Source organism: Cyrtonyx montezumae, unplaced genomic scaffold (genome assembly GCF_038088225.1).
Source record: "Cyrtonyx montezumae isolate F1298 unplaced genomic scaffold, pur_monq_1.0 scaffold_2, whole genome shotgun sequence".
Taxonomy (NCBI): Eukaryota; Metazoa; Chordata; class Aves; order Galliformes; family Odontophoridae; genus Cyrtonyx; species Cyrtonyx montezumae.
In genome coordinates this window covers 17,760,715-17,781,626 of record NW_027071936.1, presented here as the reverse complement: position 1 = coordinate 17,781,626, position 20,912 = coordinate 17,760,715, and the positions used below count along the sequence as shown (strand labels likewise).

Here is a 20,912-nt window from a genome sequence, read left to right as displayed (position 1 = left end):
ACTTTTTTCTATAGGATAATAAAATCAGAGACCTCAGAAAACTCGATGAAATCTATTTAATTCAGCCATCCGATGGAACAGTTGTTTCTGTAATGATTATTTAAATTTGGTAATACTTCTTGAAGAATTTAACTGCTCAAGAACTCATTTCTGTACAGTTCACCTTACTGTTACAGAATGTCAGGGAACTTGACACTATCTGACATCAGGTCCAAAAGGCACAAGAATACTTGATAAAACTAGAACATATAACAACACATCTGTAATACTGTTCATTATACTGTTTGCTGTTGCTGTAGAAACACAATTCTGAGGTGAAAGAAGATTTTTGCTCACCGGGGTTATAACCTACTCTGAGTTAAACTAATGGTTCCTATCTGTTCTGCAAGATTCTTGCAACATCATGAGGAAGCTGAGAATGCAGGGGAAACTTTCTAGTGTTATCAACATCTGCTGTAATAGACAAAATGACACCCACTGGTTGAAAAGATCTTTGCATTACTTTAGAGGACAGTATTTAGTAAAAAACAGGAAATCTTACTTGTCTGTCCGTAGGAATCGGTGTGTCTTTATCGATGGCATCGTATTTTGCCTGAATGGCACCCTAAAATGTGGAAGAATATTTTAAATTGGCCCTTACTAATGTAAAGGGATATTGTAATGTACATACTGATATATAAAAGCTGTTTTCATCAAATGTTCCAGCTATTGATTTTGTTCTGAAAATATAGTGTATTTCCCAAACAGAAAATTTTTCACTGCTGAATTTCAGCAACATCATCTTTATTCTAGTGCAATTGAGGAGATACAGAACTTTCTATTGTATTCCGACTATCTTCAGTCATTTTCTCTTGTTTATAAAGGAAGGAATGTACTTGATCCAGTTTTCCATTTTTTAGTTATCTGAAACTTCCAGTTCAAATTCAAAATATACCTCAGCTGCTGTCAAGTCTCTTTCAGCATCATCTGTTAATTGATATTAATATTACCAACATATAACTACTCTTCTATAGCCAGTACTTGCCTAAATTCCAAGGCAAGTATTGTTAAAATACAGTACATCTTAATGTTATGGGACTACTCTCATTGTACAGATAATAAGTTGATGAAATCAGTCACCTCCTAAGGGCCAGGATTAAACTCTTGACCACCAGTTACTCTTCCCCTTACAGCTTTTTTTGTCATATAAGATACTTAGAAGATCACATCCTAAGCTACATGATAAAACTCAGGATGTGTAATCTGCAAGAAACTCTTTGCTGCACTACTGAGGACTGCAAGCAGAAGAGATGCAAAAGTTGGGTTTGTCAAGTAATTGATGTCAAGTAAGAGGTGTCCCCATTTCTAGGCCAGTTCTTTCGAGTCTATTGTCCAGAAGGATTACTTTTCACTTATTTTTTCTCCAATCTTTGGAAGACATGTATCGGATAGTAGGTGAAATAAAATACATTTGCAGCATTTCACCCTGTTTCACCCAGCTTTTGCTTATCAGGGCAGAAGGATTGTAACTTCATTTGTAAAAAGTAATTAAAAAAAAAATCAAAAAAAAGTTAACCGGCAACTGTATCTAAATATCCCAGTAAAATTTTGTTGTGCACTATTTTTCCCTCCCATAACCAAAATTAAATATAAAGGCATTCAAAGTCAATATTCTTCGAAACCAAATAACGTTAGAAAGCAAGAATGAGTCTGAACATCATTTTAGTTCATTCAATTTAATGCATTCTTTTGCCTAGATCTGCACTAATTCTAATGCCAAAACTTCCATTTCCTTCCAGCTTCCCTGTCCATTCTATTCCTACCCCAATTCCTTCCTCAGTCAATACTGGGATTTCTGCAAATGGCTTCCAATCACCCTTACCTCGACACCCAACAGAGCAGCCCAGGTTATGCCTCTCAGGAGAGGAGGGATATCAACTCTGGCTTCTTTCCAGATTTGGTTTTTCTTATATGGGTAGGCCTTCAAAAAGAAGAGATTAATAGCAAAGCATTACCACACAACTGAAACAAATCTGATCCCAACTCTGGAAAGCTGGCTTCCACAGAAGAAAAATTCTGACAGTTTGACAGTGAATACAAGTTTTGTATCAAGCAAGTTTCTTTCCTAACTGGAAGACTTAGATGGCAGATGACTGCTAGATACTGAAATATCCACTGCTCCACACAAATACAGATGTACACTGTGGTATATATTCAACATATAAATGTAGCTATCCAAACCATTAAAACTGGAGTGGTTGTTTTTTTTTCATATTTCTTATCATATTATATACACAACTCTCTTTTGTTTTACATTTCTAGCTTACGCTTCCCTAAGTACTGCAACTACTAAAACATTAGCCCCCTTCCATTCCTAACCAAGAATTCACCTTTCTGCATACATGTAAATTAAGGTTTGGTATTTTTCCCCTTTAGAACAAGACCCATGCATGTTTCTATCATGGCATCATTACAGTAAATGGTGGTATTGTTTTCAAAAATCTTACTGTTTGGAAATGCAGAAATGTCAGTAGTATATTTATACCAATAACAGATTAGTCAGGAATAAAGGATACAGAATTAGTTTCTTGAGTAAATAACAAATATTAGCAGCAGCTCTCATATTTTTACTGCCTCACAGTTCTGTAAGAGTTTTTCTCCCACCTTTTCACTGTGGTTGCTTGAATCTCTGCTTCCTTTTTCAGTTACTTTGTCCTTCAAATATCCTCTAATTCTCAGACCAAATCCAATTAACTAGCATCAGCGAGATCTCATACCTTCAACAGCCTGTCAAACAGAACAATTCTGTTTAGCTGATACTCTGTGTCCCTCTCCCGGATGATCAGAGGTAGATTGGCAGCTGCAGACAGTTCACTGCTACTATTTGAATGAGGTAAAGTTGACTGGCTGGAAAAAGAAAAAGGGCAGTAGTAGTAAAGAGCAAAACATACAACTCATCGTGCAAAATAAATATTCAGTAATGCATTTTTGAGTCAAAAGCAAGTATAAACAGATCATTTTAAATATTCAGCACAAACAGCCCATTCCCAGGACAGGGAAAAAGGTTAAAAACTTCAGTTTGGATTGAAGGTCCTAAGCTCACCAGTGCAGAGTACCTATCAGCTCACACTGACTTTAAGAGACAAGCAAGGACAGGTCTGCTTTTAGAGAACAGCTGTCTAGCTGTGCATCCTGCTACTCAAAGCTAACAATCTGGTCACTTAGATGGGTACAAATTTATACACACTTACTCATCTTCAAGTAACGGATAAAATGCTTCCCCACCAACATCTTTCAGTCTCTGAAATGAAGAATGAAGATAATTTATGATCAGAACACTGCTCAGAATTCATGTGAAAGTATTTAGTGAGATCTGAAAACAAATTCACAATTCAGTTCTAAGTTTAATAGTTCACCCTGACACCTGTCTAAACATTAATTCAGTTCCTGATCAAAGAAACATACAACCTTTAATATGAGGAAGTTTTACTAGTACAGACTATTTTGTTTTGTTTTCTTAGGACTTTGTGGAATAACATGTCTTCCATTTGAAGAGAACTCTCTTGTCCCATGCACAAAGCCTATTTTTACACATACAAAAAAACTTCTATAGGTCAGGAATTAATCAATCAATAGTATTACCATTGTTTTTTTTCTTTCCCTTGTTTTTCTATATGGACTTCCTAAGTCACTGCAAATCAACTACAGAACTTGGTTTTACTTTTTTTAATCAGTTCAAGAGTCATACGAATTTGAGTTCCTTTTAGCATCAGCATCTGAAAGCTGCACAGAATTAAGATACTCTCTGAAAAGGTGACAGACGAGTGTACCAGGACTCTTGTCTGATGTTTTCAGATATCTTTGCTGTATCGTGATTAATGTTTAATATTATCTTCCCTGCAGGGTTCAGCACTGCAGTTCAGTTTCTAACTTAAAGACACACAGCACACCAGCCGCTCCTCCTGGGAGTGACAGAACAGTTCATTCTCGGTTCATTCAGACCTGAACCTCTTTTGATTCTAGGCATCATGCTCTGCTCAATGATAACTATTTGAAGAACTGTAAAAGTTCAAAATCTTATTTCATCTAACACTGTAAGATTCTCACTTGTATCCTCTCCAAAATAAAAACTCAGCATGCATTTATTTGTTGCTGCATTTATATATGTAGGCACTGTTATCAAAAATTACAGATTAAAAAGTTTAAATAAAGCTGTAAAACTGCCCTTCTATAGAAACAGAAGTAGAAGCTGTGGTGCATAGTACCTTTAAAATAAGATATTGCATAACCTAAAACACAAATTAATACCTAAATATTCCAAAGCTTAGCATTAAACTACTGGAAGTTTGGTATTCATCTCCAAGGATAAAGATCTTAAGGAGCTGCACCTGAATGTAGTTGTTCTTTCTTTTGAATACTGTGAGCTACCTACAGGAATAAAAGAATGCAAGAAGACACTCACTGTGCCAAGTCATTCAGCAATCATGCAGAATATCAGGTACTACCAATGTATTGCAGATTCACCAGAAAAAAGCAGGTAGTAAAAATACTGGGATGGAGGACAGGAAGATTAATCAAATTCAGTAAGTTTTTACATGAAATTCAATTTGATGGCATAAATCAAAATTGACCTCAAGCACTATGAAGCTTTCTCTGAGAATCAACAACTCTGTCCTTTTGCAAGAACAGCAATATAGGAGCTGCTGTTCCATATTCCCTTTAAACAAATATTTCCACAGCAAGGACAAAAGTACCTGTGCACAGAATTCTACTTACATTTCGGAGCTGGCAAAGAGACAAAGTCACAGTTGTATCATCTAGAAGGGAACTTCTATCTCGTCCTTGCCCAAAGCTTTCACCATCTTCTAACACAAAGCTTCAAAATGAAAGAAAAAATAAAATAAAATTCAGGCCATTTGTAACGTAAGATTTGAGTTAGGAAAAATACAATAAGTATCTTACATCAATCAGTTTCTTGTTTAAAACAAAACACTAGCTGTCAGAAGTATAATGCACTTATCCTGTGAGGCATGAAATCTGCTATCAAGGGAATGTACAATCACCTTAAATTATTCAAACAGCTTCTGTCTAAAAAGGGCACATTTCAGGTTTTCCACAACTCCAGTTTGCACACACAGGAAGACTAACAAGATATGAGATTAATATTCCCTTTTATTTCTTGAGCTAGCACAGACTGTGACTGCCACTTAACGTGAGAACCAAAAATAAAACAGCTCTGTCATTTAAAAGCCATTTCCAAACAACAAAAAAAGGCAAAAACCCAACCCAGACCTCTTCTGTTTCAATCAAAGGGACTAAAATTGCCTGTTTGGTGATATTTTAAAGCAGACAGCAAATTGATCTCTAGAAGTTAAGCTAACATGCTCAGTATGACTTAGAAGATAAAGTAAAATTACATTTTTAAAGGACACTTCATCTTCTAATTAATTTTCATTACTAAAACTGTTCTCCCCACAGAACTCAGAAACACAAGCTTTCACCTAAGTGCACAGAAGCAGGCAGTATCTCAAAATGTTACAATACTTTAGCTGTCATTTGACCACTTAAGATCAAGCTCTTTTTATTTTTCTCCTTTGAGACACTGCTCTCTGGTTGTTTTCACATGATTCTAAACTCCAGATCCAGCAAATTATCAATATGAACACATAATTCTGGTTGTTAAAATCAGACTGGAGGATTAAGGCAACAAAATATTTTAAAAGTTGCATCAAGTTGCAACATGTGCAGCAGGAAAATAAAAGTAGTAATTCTGCAACAGCACAGCAACTCTTAAAACTATGCATTTAAAATAAAAAGACACAAACACACAAACATAAATTAGCTATCTGCTGAAAAAATGAGCTGACTATTCAGCACTGCTGCTCTGTGAAATGGAATTCCAAGTGTGAGAATTTGCTACAGAACGAACTACTATTAATACACTGTGTTCAAGCACAGTGAGACTTTTTTTAGTTTTTATTGAAAACTTAATGATTTTGGAAAGGATGTTAAATTTAAGATCTTTCAGTTCACTGTTTAGCATTCCACCTAATATATTTTCTGAAGATTTCAGAAAGCAATGTGAAATGCAGGTAAGTAACAAACACAAAGCACTCAAACAATCCCTTAAACTGGTTTAAGAAGGCACATAACGTGATTTACAGCTGTTTAAGAATGCTGTTTTAAGTGTGTTAAAAATATACACAGGTGGTGAAGCCAAAAATGAAATAAAAACATTCTCTCAGAATCACTTCTCTGTACATCCTCCTTCCCTTGAAGTTCTTCTCTTTTCTTACTTGGGAAGCGTGCAGATAGGTGGTTTTGATCGAATGATTTCCTTGTTGACAAGTTCTTTCTCTAAGTCTCCTCCAGCCAGACACCAGAGATAATAAACCTCTTCAATTGATCTTTCTGCTAGGTAATCATTATCTTCATCTACTAGGAAAAAAAAAAAAAAAGCTTGTATTTTTTCTTGTAACTAAACAAATCTTGCTGACGAAACATTACTATACTTAAGAGGTCCTAGACCATAATGTGAAGTTGGAGGCAAAAGTGATCTCTTTGCAGGGAGATTTACAGAAAGCATCAGAAAACAAACACACAGAAGTACTTCTGTAGTTTGCCTTGATGCTAGAAAATAGAAACAATCAGATCAATAAGTTGAAGGGTAAACTTCTGCTTTCTGTATATTTTTATTTTAAAAAAGTCTACGTTATTTTCTCCACAACAGTGCTAAGAGCACAAATAAGAAACTAATGACTCATACTAAGCAGCTAAACTGTCTTTCCTTCATGCACCACATACATTCTAGGAAGATATAAAGTCTCCTTCCCCAGAAATTGTATAATGAGATTTTCCAAACATGTAGGCATCTCAGAGTTCACACAAAAATGTTAATGAGGAATTAAAACTTTCAGCATACTGTAGTTTTAAACTCGAAAAAATTCTAAGTCTTTCATTCTACAGTACAATGTCTTTCATAAGGACTTAGTTTGCCAGTTCTTCTAAAAACAATCTTATGCTATCACTCAAAATATTTCAGCTTCCAATTGACAATACAATACATTGGGGATTAAAAAAAAAAAAAGTACCTTGTACACATAAAAAATTATAAAGGTAGAAGATGATACTGGCATCTCAAGGTAGACTGAAATACTAACAAAAACTGTCTGTTCCTTGAGGTCAAAATTCCAGATACCATCCTTTGACTTGAACACAACCCTCTAAACATGTTTGCCTCTATCTTAGCCCATTAGACAACTTACTACAAGAATGGAATATTATACCATGTAACAGTTTATAATGCATTCAAAGAAAAAATGCAAGTATATCGTATTTTTTTCCCCATCCAATGACATTCATCCCACCATCTGCTTTTACCTTTGCATAACTGACTTATGTCTTCAGGCAGTGTTAAGTTAGCACACCTTGGAGAGGATGAGAACAGTTCAGCAGGTTTGTGAAAGGGAGGGTATGCCAAAGATATTTCACTGAACAAACTGTCACGCATCAGTTCCTCTGGAGTTGGCCTTAAATAAAGGCAGTACAACATTAAGTGTAAAGTACTTCTAAAAAACCCCTAAGTTATTTCAAAGCAATAAAAAAACATGGCAATTTAGCAAAAGTTTAGCAAAAAAAAAACATGGCAATTTTGTTCAATTCACAACCTGTAACAAATTGCAGTCTGTTTACATCCTAACTTGATATCTCATGTGAAATTAATATACAAAGCAATTATTTTCTTAATCTTTCTAAGTAAATATGGAAACAATTGCAAAGCCTCAATTGAAGAACAGAAGTCTACTACAGCTTCCAGAAGAAAACTGTGGTGGACTGCCACATTAAAAAAGTACTTTGAAAGAAGAGATTTGAAGGGAGTCCCAAGTCTCACAAACATCCAGAAATGGAACCACTAAAGCTGAGAAACCTTAAAACTGAATATGATTGAAGAGCTTTCCCCCAAAAGTATTCCCCAGAAATCTCAAAGATTTGTTCATTTGATCTTCTCTTTCAATACCTTTTATGTCAAATATTACACAGTAATAAAACCAAATAGCCATCTATTTCAGATAGCAGAAGCCATTGGTATTCCAATAAATGTTCAGCAACTGGTCTTCTTATCCTAACGACGTTTATTAAGCATTTGAATTGAATACTCACCTCTCAGAAGGTTGGAATGTAAGGCATTTTTTCAGCAGAGCTATGATATTTTCAGAAAGCTCCTGAAAATAAGAAAAAATACAGAAGAGGTCTGTTCATTACTGTCCAAGCCACTTAACTCAGCTTTTAATATACAGGCTTGTCTTTGAAAGCAATAAAATTTCATGCCCACACATATGAGGTTGGCTGTGTGAGACCAAAATGCTGTGGGGAAGTAATACCATCCCCTACACTGGCTATGGGGAAAAGAAATCTGCAGAACTAGCAAGGTATACAGATATTTATTTTTATTTTTTAATCTAGAAATTCTGCAACCAGCTTGAAATAAGGCAATACTTGGGAACTCCCTTCTGGTAACAGACAATCTTTTTTTCACAGTGTTTCAAAACACTCAAAACAGGCACCAAAATTCAGTGATTAACTTTGTAGATGGGGAGGACCTGAGTTGTACAGTAAAAAAAATTAACTTGCAGAATTTTCAAGAAAATTAACAATTTTCTGAACAATCCAGCAAGTTTTAAAACTTTGACTGACAGTAACTTCAGGAAAGAATGAGCATTACTGACAATGGGTACTTTCTTATATATGCAGTTGCAATACACTACAAGACATTGAAGTGATTAAACAAGTTTGGTTTCATAAAATACATGTGTGTGTGCATATGTAATTACAATATCACAATTCTTTTTACTATTTATACTTCACTATTTTTATTAATTAAATATTTTAATATATTCATGTAGATCACTATAAAGCAGATTATCTATTTCATCTTTGAAATGGTTTTTTTTACATATGAGCAAGCATAAACAAAGATATTCTATATATTAATATATATTTCACATATTAAATATGAAAAATATATTAAATATGAAATATATATTACATATGCATATGTTTTATCTATGTATGTATGAAATCCTATGAAACACAACAATAATGAGTTTTAGATAGGACAGAAGAGTAAACTAGTTTCACAAACCTTAATAACATCAAGGCAACCGTGTTCTTCAGCTAATACAGTTACAATATCATCTACACAGCCTTTGAAAAACAAACATAGCAGTAAAAAAGTTAAAGAACATGAAAAAAGTGATACCAATTAAGCAGGATATCAGATGAAACCCAACCTTAAAAGAGAACAGTTTGTTGTTGTTTTTTTAATTGCCACATCAACTGAACGTGAACTCACAAAATTAGAAATGAAAATCATATTATCCCCTATGTACAATCAAAAAGGAAGCCTAGGAAAGCTAGGTAGTGAATTTGATTTAGCAGTGAAAGCCTTTTTGGCAGGCTTAGTAATTCAGCGTGCCACATAAGTTCAGTCTTTGTCTTTACTAAAAAATAATTAAAAATACCTGCATACAGAAGCTCAAAGCACTTATTTTTATTTGCTAATAGAAGATTGTACTAGCAGTATTTTACAACTTATTTTCAACACATTATTGAGAAAATAATTCTCAAGTCAGGATTCAAACATTTTTCACATTAATACTGACTTGCATTCAACATGAAGGGGACTCAAACCCTTCAGAAAGCTTTGCTAATAAATCACAGCAAAACAGTGAGAGTTTCAGCACCAACGTAATCACTGCTCAGTGAAAAAGATATTTATACTGACAGTAGCTAACTTTAAAAGTATTGCTCTGTTTTTCTGGATAAATTCAATAATTTACACATAAAGCTTCAAATTCTGAACTTTCCTTCCTCGTGGCTTACACATAACAACCTCATCAAATCCAATTTTAGATACCACAAAACAGTCCCAATTCCAGACTCATTAACATTACTTCAGACTTGAAATTTTGGCTTCACGCTTTTCCAGTTTGTAGATGAAGCAATAACAATAACGTGCTTCCCATCTCTTTTTTTATTTTCTATCTTACTGATTTTCCCTGCTTGGGATCACAATCACTGATACTGCAGGGACAGTGTTCTTTATTGTTACACAATTCCCAGCTCCTTTCAGAGATGCCTGGAACATAAAACAGCAAGTAACCAATAAATTTACATGAGCATGTTTTTGCATATCTTGCCCGTACTTAAACATACTCATGGCTCTTCTGCAGTTATCTTAGCTGGCATCCATTTCTGCTCCTTCTCTAGGCAAGCAACTATTCTTCAAATGTATTTTGAATTCCAGAGATGAAAGCAGATAAAAGGAAAAGCACCTTAGGTCTCAACATCACAAGCTGACTAATTTGCATAGCTTTAGTTACAGCACTTCCCGAAAAGAAAAACCAAAACAAACATTAGTTTTGTGCTACTTACCTAAAGTAATTACAAACTTTAATCTTTCTGCTATCTCCAAAGTCTGAAACAATTTTCTCCCCTAAATGAATAACACGATCAAATAAAAAATGCAGTGTTATTACATTAAAATATTTAGATGGCATGCACATCCATCTCTATACACAGAGAATGAAGTAAGCTTATAAAACGAAATTTGGAAGGCTTCAGGAAACTACCTGTTAGAACATAAAACACTACTTACATCAAACATACCAGACACAGTTTCATGCCATCATAAAGAAAAAAACATAATTTATAATGTCTTTTACCTGGAACAAATGTGAACTAAACAAGAAATGAGCAAGACAAAGTCCCAGGTTGCCTTAGCAAACCTGCAAGTAGACTATTAATTCAGCAACAGGCTTTCAAAAACTATTTTTCCCAGCACGATCATAAACAAAGATGATATTCATGCTCATCACATGGTAAAAGACACAGCTTATATAGCACAGTACTCATGAAAAATACTCTAGACTTTGTTTCTAAAATGTTTCAGAAATGTCCTTATTGGATTTAAAGAAAATGTACTTTTTAAAGTAGTAAAAACAAATGATTATGATCTTGGTGAGAATTTACAAAAGCACAGAATATACAAGTGCCCTTTTCCAACATCCTGATGCATTCACTACATACAAAATATTCTTGACTGTTTAAATTGTCAGATGACTTGATTATATAATGAAACTAAATATTAGTACTAAGGTATTTGCTAGATTTTGTTTTTGTGTAGAATGTTCTTGACTAAAAAAGGTGCAATTTAACATGTAGAATTGCTAAAGATTACGTTGGCTTAATTTATTCCAACTTCTAAAGCCAAATAACCATTTCCCAAATAAGCCTTTAATTCCCTACTGCAGCTCTTTAGGCACTGGTAATTTAGATGTACTACTCTCATAGTATAGAAACATTATTAATTTCTCATTCTTTTCAAAGAGAACGAGGGCATGATGCCAATGGTTACCTCACACTTCAATGTATAATCGAAACAGCTAAAAAAATATCTAGAAAGGTTTCCTGGTTTAGAAGCTACTACTTGCTAAGAATTAGACCTTGCAATTGCATTATTGTGGCTTAACAAACAGCCATCCTGCATTGTAACGCCTGTACCAACCCAACACATATGCAGTAACTTGAACCACTACCACCGATATTGATCATGTAGAAATGGTAACGTAGTCTGACATTTGGAGCCAAGTGACAGGCAAAGTACAATCATGCTATCCTAACTATTCACAGTGAAGAAAATTACCCTCTTACATACCACACAAAGCTCAAATAGTATTATGCCAAGAGACCAGAGATCAGATTTGGGGCCAGAAGGTAGAGGTTTCTCACACTGAGTATGATCATTTGGCTTGACTATTCCCTGTGCAATTACTTCAGGTGCCAAATAAGATGGGTACCTAGAAAGATACAGTAACATCAAATAATAATCGATTTGTCCAAAAATCCACCATTCAGATACAGTAATCAAAATAATTTTGCATTATGAGAGACTAGAATTCGTACCCAACTGCAAACAGTTCTATTCAGCCAAAAGAAACACTGAAGCCCTTTCACTCCCAACTGCACGAGTGTCTAGCACGTAGAAGGTTAAATTTTAATTACTAAATCTTTCATAAGAAGTATCAACAACTTTCTAAGTAGTGTATCTATATATCTCAAAGTAAATGCATACTGAATTTCAGTACAAGTACATTAAATAAACGCATCCTAGATCCATTGTTCTCCATTATCATAATTCTCATCAAATAATTTGTGAATTAGCAAAAAAAACCCCAAAAAACAGCAAACCTCAAGCCTAAAAGTTACACATTCTACCTCCTGCTAAATCAATCCAAAATATCATTCAACCATTCATGAGAATACACTAAGAAATAAAAAATAAAATCTGAAAACAAGATTCAAAGGGAAACATCACTACTACTTTTGTGTATCCAAACAACTACATTCCTAATATGTTTATATTACGCAGTTACATTCTTACCCTATAGGAAAATCAACATCAACACCTTGAGCAGTCATATGGTAAAGTCCAAATTTAGCCAACTTGACATGTCCCTGTAAAGGAGAATAATAATTAAAAGTAAACATACAAACAAACAAAAAACCCTAAAAAAAATAATCAAGAAACATAATAACAATACGTATTTAAGTTTTTTTTAAAGAATCATTTCCATGCAAACTGCATTAGCTGTTGAGACAAATACTCTTAAAGGTCAGCCCTTTAAGATTTTGTTTCATAATTTAAGTAGAACTCCACTGCAAGTTAGTAAGGTGTTTATTTCCAATGCTTTTACTTTCTGTGAGCACTAAGTAATCACTCTTGAGCACACAAGCAAGTCAGAACTTTGAAAGTTATAATATATTCTCTATAAATTTAAATACTCTACTGAACATGATCTCTGTTTGAAATCTTTCTGCAATCTTGTTTGAATCCCAGAATTCCTTAAGCAGCCTGACTATTGTCTCACTTCTTCTATTTATCTAGCCTGGTTCCTCCACCAGTCTTTATCATCAGCCCATTATGGTCTCATTCTCCTTAACTGTATCCACACATATTCAGCCAAACACATTTTGCAGGTGATTTTATTCTGTGAAGGCAGAAAAGTAACATCAAAACCAAAATATTAAAAATGGCACAGAATTTAATCTGATATGATTCTGCTGCATTTTGAACTATGCTCAGCTTGCCTGCAGATGGTGCAACAGTAAAGGCTGTATCAATTCTGCAGGGAAAAAGCTTGGAATTTTATGGTCTCATGACCCCTTTTGTTCTTTTACTGATTTCAGGACTTTCTTAAAATCATAAGTACTTTTGCTTATTATAATAATGCTTATTGCATTATTATGATTTTCTTTTGTTTTCAAGTAACTTATACAAAACCATTTTACTAAGCATTCCTAACTTCTTTACTCTTCTTTCTGCCTTCCAAGGTGATGATCTAGCTATTCTATTTAAAGCAAGTAAGAAAGAGAAGGAGAGAGGGGCTGTTCACAAAGGCTAAGCGTTGAACTGTCAGTTCAGATAGTGATGGCCCTGAATAAAACAGTAACTATTAGTTTTCACACTTTTTACCTTTATTCTGCACTGCCAACCAAGCAATCTGACAGAACTGACAGACTGTAATTTTAATAATTTAACACGAACAAAGAAATATGTTGATATTTGAAAGTGATGCTACATGAAAATGATGAAACATAGAGAAGTAACAGCAAACAGTGAAGGAGCTTGAAAAAAAAAATTAGGAAGCCCTTGTAACTATAATGCTGACAATCAAGGAGACTTCAACCTTTGCTTTAAGAAGGATGAAAAATGTGGTTTGTGATAGGAAAAAAGTGGGCAGAGACAAATCTGAAGTACACTTGAAATATAGGAAGAAGTGGAAAACTAGAAAAAAAAAATCTACACTTTTCCAATACATACAATTGCCCCACTCACCCCTAGCAGAAGGGCTGACGCAGCTGTCTCCAAATATGACACATCATGCTATTTGTTGTCAGTAAGAAGGAAAAACAAAACACAGGTTTTGTAAGTAGCTGTACCTTTCGATCCAAAAGAATGTTGCGAGGGGAGAGTGCTCGATGGACCATTCCATGTTTGTTCATATATTGCAAACCTTGCAAAACCTCATATGCAATGCATAAAATCCTTGAGGAACTGGGAACAAAACAGAAGAACACAAAAAACATACACAACAGTAAAATGGAGAGGTGCATTACAGGGTGGAGATAGCGGGAAGCTAACCTGGTTAATCTAAGACCAACATGAATTGAAATTTTATTATCCGCTACTCACTGCTGTCAGACAGCCAAAGTTTTATCATTAGAGCAAGTAACTGTTTTTCAAAGAAGCTTCAAGTTCAAGAAATGCTCACAGGCTACTACAACACAAAAATACTGAGAAGATCTATGTTAAAAATGGTGTATTAAGATCCTTCAGTTAGCTTACACGGAGTTATTCTCTGGTCCTTATCCCTTTCCCAGAAGAAAAACTCTGTACTATTTCACACTAGCTGTAAACATATACTTCTCAGATAAATTATAAGAACAAGAGAAAGCTCTCCCAACATACATCCACACTACTGTTTACTTGGATCACAGCATTTGGAAGTGAATCTCAAGGTCTTAGCAATTCAACCAAAACCACATTGCTAATAACAAAAACAAAACAAAACCCCACAGCCACCTCACACCTTCCCTGCTGCCATTTTTCCCCCTCATCACTCCTATCCTCAATTGACACAATTCATGACAGTACTAGAAGCTGTTAGCTAGGTAGGTAGGTTTCCCACAGTCATTTTTAGGCAAAGACATAACTGCAGTAAAAATCTATACTGCAGGCTTTCAGTTTTTCTGTCATTTTGTTTGTACCATGTACATTACCAATAACCAATAATGGTTGCAAATCAAATCCTCTTTTTTTTTTTTTTTTTTTTTTTTTTTTTACTTCTGCACAACTTTGCAAAACTGTTGCTGCAAAAAGTAACTGATGATGAACTCAGATTTTCGGTAAGGAACTATTGCATGCAAACAAGTAGCACTTGAAGTGATATGTCAGCTTCAAAAGTTTATTTGTAAGTGCATTAAAAAAAAAATGCAGCTCTGTGCCTCAGAGGTGCAGTATCCGCTGTCGGCACTAGGAGGCGTCCACTATCTATTTATTCTCCACATTCTGTTACAATTCATACAAATAGAAAACAAGGCAAACACATGGAAATACTGCTTTTGGATTCTTCATTATCAGCAGTAAATCCTGTATGGCACTGCACCGACAATCAACACACAAACGATAAATACTTTTTGTTATGTAGGTTTCTCAGTCTTACACTCTCAATGCACTCAGGGAAAAGTGTTTAGCCAAGTACATCACGTCAAGCTGAAGGAAGTATACCTCCCCAGAAGGAAAATAATTCCATATAACAAGCTCTTTTTAGTGCTATTTTCCATTAACTAGTTCTGGTTTCATTTATTAAGTAGAACACACTGTTTGTGCCTATTACCCAGGAGTTCAGCATTTAATTGCCAAGGGTCTGACAGCTAAAAACCTGAGTTGCTATTTCTGAGCACAAGAGATCCATCTTCGTGCTGCAAACTCTCCTCTGAAGAAAAACTAAGCTGAAATGAGGTCCCCTGCCTCACGGGAGGCTAGCACCTAGATTCACAGTTTCCATGGCCACTGTAAGCCCTGAGGCGAATTTCTAGAAGTGCAGAAGGTGCAGTTTTGAACTTGCCTGTAGGCATCAGGTATGTCGATCCTTTAAGGAAAAAGAAACAATACCAACAAACAAACAAACAAACAAATAAATAAATATCAATCCTACACAAGAAGGACATTTAGGTCACGAAACAAAAGGAGTCTGAATTGATTCTGAAAGTTTTTACTCATTACCTAGAAACCTGCTCTTCAATAGACTAACTAGTGTCCAAACTACGATACAAGCTCTTAAAGCGGAGAGGCTTCAGCATCCTCTAACAGGAGGTCGGAAGAAAAGAAAGAAGAAAATAATTTGCTTAAAAAAAAAAAAATCAGGGAAAAAAAAAAAAAGGAAAACAGAGGCATAGTAGGTTTGAAACCAACAGCTGCTATACTAACAAGGGCCTACATCCAAGTTGTGTGGTATGAAACATTTTGTCCATCTCAGCATGGTAATTGATGGCAACTTTAAACTGTGGTGAAGTAAATTATTCCACTGCTCAAGGCAGATACGGTAGGAGGCATTCAGTAAAAGCACAAAGTCTGACATTCACTTCAAAGTGACCTGAAGAGATATCAATCACCTTCAGCTTCTACTTTTCCTAAAAATAGTTCTAAGCTTCTTCTCTCCACTAATAGGAATAACAGAAGCAGCTGGAATTTATCTGCAAAAGAAACACCTTTACATATCTTTATCTAATATCTTTACACCTAACAGTACTTTTTCAAGTTATAAGCTTCATTTTTAATTCTTTTCCTATTTTCTAAGCTTGCATACCAACAAAGCTACTCAGTTATAATCTTCTCAATCAGACTTTTAAGAAAGGATTATCTTCAAGGGAGAGGACTGCACACTAATATAAAATCAAACTTGTTGATTTAATCATTGCCATTTTATTCCTGGTTCAAAGAAAGTAAGTAGCCACAAAAGGGAGCAATCTGTATTCCTCCACTCTAGAAATGAAGAATTGAAAAAATATAAGGATTAATTCAATACTGGGTTCAGATTGGAACTTGAAGGTGCAGACACACAGGAAAGGAAACAAAAAGGATAACTCAATTCCTTCCTCAGAAATTCCTTCAGTAAATAGGAAAAGAATTATCTCTAGAAGTTGATACAAGCAAATTCAGCCAACAGCACAAAACCAGCATGGTTAAGAGAGGCATGTGCATGGCATTTGTGGGGGAAGACAGAAGAGAATACTTAAAAAACCCACAAAAATGAGGACTGTTTTATTACCTCCAGGAATTTGTCAGACCAAAAGCTATACCAGACAAATGACTAATTTCCACACACTAATAGTACACAGGTGGCTGTATTGTGCCTTTACAAAAAGAAATAAACTTTTCCATTTAGCAGGCAGCCTGAACTCCGGTCTGTTGAATTCTTACTTCTAGGGAGGTGTAGCCGTTTTCTCAAAGTTTGCTTCAATCAACCTCATCTGTCACAGGAAAAAGAAGTTCCAGCAAATTTTCAAATTCTTGTGGTGCTGCGAACTCACTGATTTGATTATCTGATTTCTTAGGACACTTGTGTCACTTTTTGGATTCAGACAGAGGAAAAAGGAAAAACAGATTCTTCTTGTGAACATTCTTTCACACACTGCACCCTTCCTCATGACTGAGAAAAGCACCTGGGCCAGGATGAAAGGGAAAATGTGTACTTGTAGAAAGTGGCATACTGACACCCTTGCCCTTCTTCAAAGGATGAGTTATTAACAATTAGAGTGGAGAAAAGAGATTTATCGGTGACTAAAAGAGAGCTGAGTGAGTGTACTCATTCAGCAGTGACAGAGTAATACCTGTGAACAAAGGATTCTGAATTCTTAAAACAAACAAACAAAACCCCACCAATCTACAATAACCACGTAAGAAGCTGGATCAGAATCTCCAAGATATAATGCTCCAGAAACAAACTACTGCAATGGATTATTGCCATTTTAGGCAAAATAAATCAATGGCCTTTGAAACCTTAAACTTTGACATACCAAATCAGACCCCAAACTAATTTATTTGAGTCCAGTATCCTTTTTCCTAAAAGGATGATAGGCAGATTCACAGGAAAGGATTGGAGGGTGGGTACAGAACAAGTGTATATTAAATGTTCCCTGATACTTCCTGGCTTCCAAACAGAACACATAAAGCAAACAAAGAACACCAATAAAAGCAAAACCCACACCACATACAGAAAAAAAAAAAAACCATAAAAAACACAACACATAAGTTTCCCTGAGTATCATATCCAATAATGTCTGAACCCCTACAAGCCTTGACAGATTTTCTAACAGACTACCTAATATTCCAAGTCTTTCATCCACATTCACAGGAGAGGACCTGACAGTTACTCTAAAAATTGACAGCCACAAAGTATTCTGTAAGAACTCCTTGCTATGTCATCAAGGGGCTCTCTCTTCACAGCGTTCTGTTGCTCTAAATTCCAGATGAATAATTTGAAATTTCAGCTTTAAGCAAAGAAAATGATTGCCAAACTGCAGAATGGGAAAGTAGGTTTTGGAAAAATGCATTTGACAGCCAGCAGCAGCAGTCCCTGTGCATACCGCAGACTGCTGAGGGGAAAAGAAAAACTACTTTACTGTCTTCAAAACTTAAAAAAGAGGACTGACGGACTGCAGATCGTACAATTGGAAATCAGAGGTGCGTGGAGTCAGGACATCTGACCTATTAAACTGTTGGAATAAGAGAATTCCAAAGAGAGAAAAGAAAGAAGGAAAAGAAGAGGCAGAAAGTCACATTCATTTAAATATCATAAAAGTTAGATTCATTCAGGTTTCCTTTCCTTCAGTTGAATGCAAAATTAATGCTCATCTACACATGAATTCGCTGTATTGATCTTTAACAGAAGCGCATTCATAACATTAAGGTAACTTCTCCATACTTCTTTATTGCTACAAGAAACAGTTTAACATCAAAGAGCAACCAAGTAGCACATGAGATCTTGCCGGCTTACCGATCCCAGTTACACTTTCAGCTAAAGAGAGCAAACTTCTTTCTGGTGACTTCTACATAAGCAACTGTATCTATTTCAGGGTGGTTAACTGGAACTCGCAGTTGTACCGGGACAGCAATCGAGGATCAGAGCTATTCAGGGTTTGAGGCAAAATGGATGCAGCAGCATAACTTTGGTGCAGTAGAAATACTTCCATTTGTCACAAATGCATTTGTGATATTTTCAATTGGTGATGGCAGTTTTGGGGTTTTTAATCCATCTACAAAGCTTAGCACACTATTTTGAAAAAAAGAGTGCTCTGCACAGTGAAACAAATGGAATTTGACAAAGGATTGGCACCACAAACAAGCCTAATTATTTAGATAACTGTAATTTTTTGTATCTACTGGAGACATACACGTCAACTAGTGTTAGTCAAGATTCTTCATTGTAGTGGCAACTCAAGGCAAGAGGAAATTTTAAACAACTGGAACTAGAACTATTTTGACTGCCCTCAGGAAGGCACAACAAGACCAAGAGGAGTAAGGCTTGCTGATTATACCATGTTCAAGCATTTCTGTTTCCTTAGACTTCAAACATAAGGGCACATACACAGGAATACATACTTAGAAGCCCTTTCTCCAATCTGTGAATCTGCTCTAACACTAAATTATTGCTGAAAAAGTAAAAACTGGAGGAAGAACATCACAGCAAGCAGGAGTCTTAAGAGGCTTATGACACTGGTATACAGGAGCATAAAGACAGATTCCTCTTCCAAACAGGAAGGTCAGACAGGGTCTGCCCTGAGGAAATACACTAGAGCGACACAAACCAACAAAGCCATCAATCACTACCCCAGACCTTGTGAGACAAACAAGCGCTTGGAATTCAGGAAGGAGACTCATCCCAACAAACTGCGTCTGTTCAAAGTGGAACAGAACCAGGTTGTGAACAGATGTAATGTTTCCGAACTCGTAAAAATTACAATACTTTAATACAATCAAAACTACAAACCAAAGAAAATAACATTTGGAGTTAGTTCTATTACAGCAAACGATGCAGATATACTGGTTAGGAGTGGTGCGGCCAAGTGGTTACAGCAAAGAATGAAGTTTGGGTATAATCCCAGCTGAGACAACCACTACTCTGACCTCAAAAAAGCCATCTGACCTCCTTATGCCTCAAACGACCAGCTGGAAAACTGGATAAAAAACAGGACTGGTTGAAAAACAGATGTGCAGATGAACTGGGTCTTCCTGGGTAAATAAATTACAAAATACCTTATACAGAACATACAGAGTTTGATGCAGGTGGGAATGGTTTATTTAGCACTTTATTACATGTTTGATTAAAAAATGGCACTAGGGATTGAGATTGTAAACACTGCCAATTTACTTGGAAATGCACTCACATTACCAGAATGAAATGAACTGGAAGGGAATGCAACAAGCTGAGAGTACAAGACTGAAAAAATTAATTTTATAGACAAAATCCTCAGGAAGTCTCTAACTCATACACAGAGGTATTTCACACAGGATATCTTCAACAAGTCTGCATCGCTCATCTGAGGAAACTCAGAAAGCCCTTTCATTCCTCTTTTAAAGTTTTAACCTGGAAGCATGACTTTAAAAGCAACACAAGTGATGTTACATTTTTATGAAGGTCTCAACTTGTAATGTCCAATAAAAAAATCCATAAAACAGTAGATGAAAGCATAGATAAAAAAGGAAGAACTTCATATATACAGCATATTGCATGCAAAAATGCTTAGACAATTTTTCAGATTGTTATCACTTTGAATGATCTCAATGTATCTCCTCATCATTAAGTAAAAATTTTAAGACTCATCCTATATGTGGGGGGAGCAAATGAACAAAGACCTTTTGAAAACAATAAGCACGTCTCATAAAGCGCCATGTTAATGAAACCTGTAGCACCGTCTGCTTAAATGTAGAGGACAAGAAAGATGTATTCAAATTCCCAGATTTTGATCTTGGCACTGATTAACTTGTAAGAAATAATTTTTTGTACCTCAAGCCTCAGGCGTAAAAAACAGAATAAGGACACTTCTGATCATAGACTACACATTCTTAGACATATAGCAGAGAAGAACTAGATGCACAGATGACAATAAAAATACAAAAACTAGTGGAATGAGCTTACTTTCCTATTTTGCACAAAAACAAACAAAACGACAATAAAGAAAACAAGCAACAAAAAAAAAAAAAAATCAACCTAATACAACGACTCCTAACTATATAATTTAGAAATGTCTCACGCTTTCCTCTCCTCCAAAAAGTTGACAAATTGTAGGAGTGCAATTAAGATAAATTT

At 35.4% G+C, this 20,912-nt stretch overlaps 1 protein-coding gene across 2 annotated transcripts in view; it reads right to left on the bottom strand.

Annotated features, from left to right (window-relative positions):
* Nucleotides 1-20,912, bottom strand: part of TBCK (TBC1 domain containing kinase) — a 91,768-nt gene that overhangs the window by 53,102 nt on the left and 17,754 nt on the right. The window contains exons 4-16 of one of the 2 annotated variants that reach the window (XM_065736503.1): nt 13,981-14,095; nt 12,422-12,495; nt 11,696-11,837; nt 10,414-10,474; nt 9,122-9,183; nt 8,140-8,201; nt 7,360-7,508; nt 6,276-6,417; nt 4,756-4,855; nt 3,231-3,280; nt 2,757-2,886; nt 1,862-1,960; nt 542-604 (exon numbers count right to left, since the gene is read on the bottom strand). In XM_065736503.1, coding sequence (XP_065592575.1) covers nt 542-604; nt 1,862-1,960; nt 2,757-2,886; nt 3,231-3,280; nt 4,756-4,855; nt 6,276-6,417; nt 7,360-7,508; nt 8,140-8,201; nt 9,122-9,183; nt 10,414-10,474; nt 11,696-11,837; nt 12,422-12,495; nt 13,981-14,095 — 1,249 coding nt within the window. The remainder of the gene's footprint in view (nt 1-541; nt 605-1,861; nt 1,961-2,756; nt 2,887-3,230; nt 3,281-4,755; nt 4,856-6,275; nt 6,418-7,359; nt 7,509-8,139; nt 8,202-9,121; nt 9,184-10,413; nt 10,475-11,695; nt 11,838-12,421; nt 12,496-13,980; nt 14,096-20,912) is intronic. The other variant, XM_065736504.1, reaches the window with a different exon arrangement.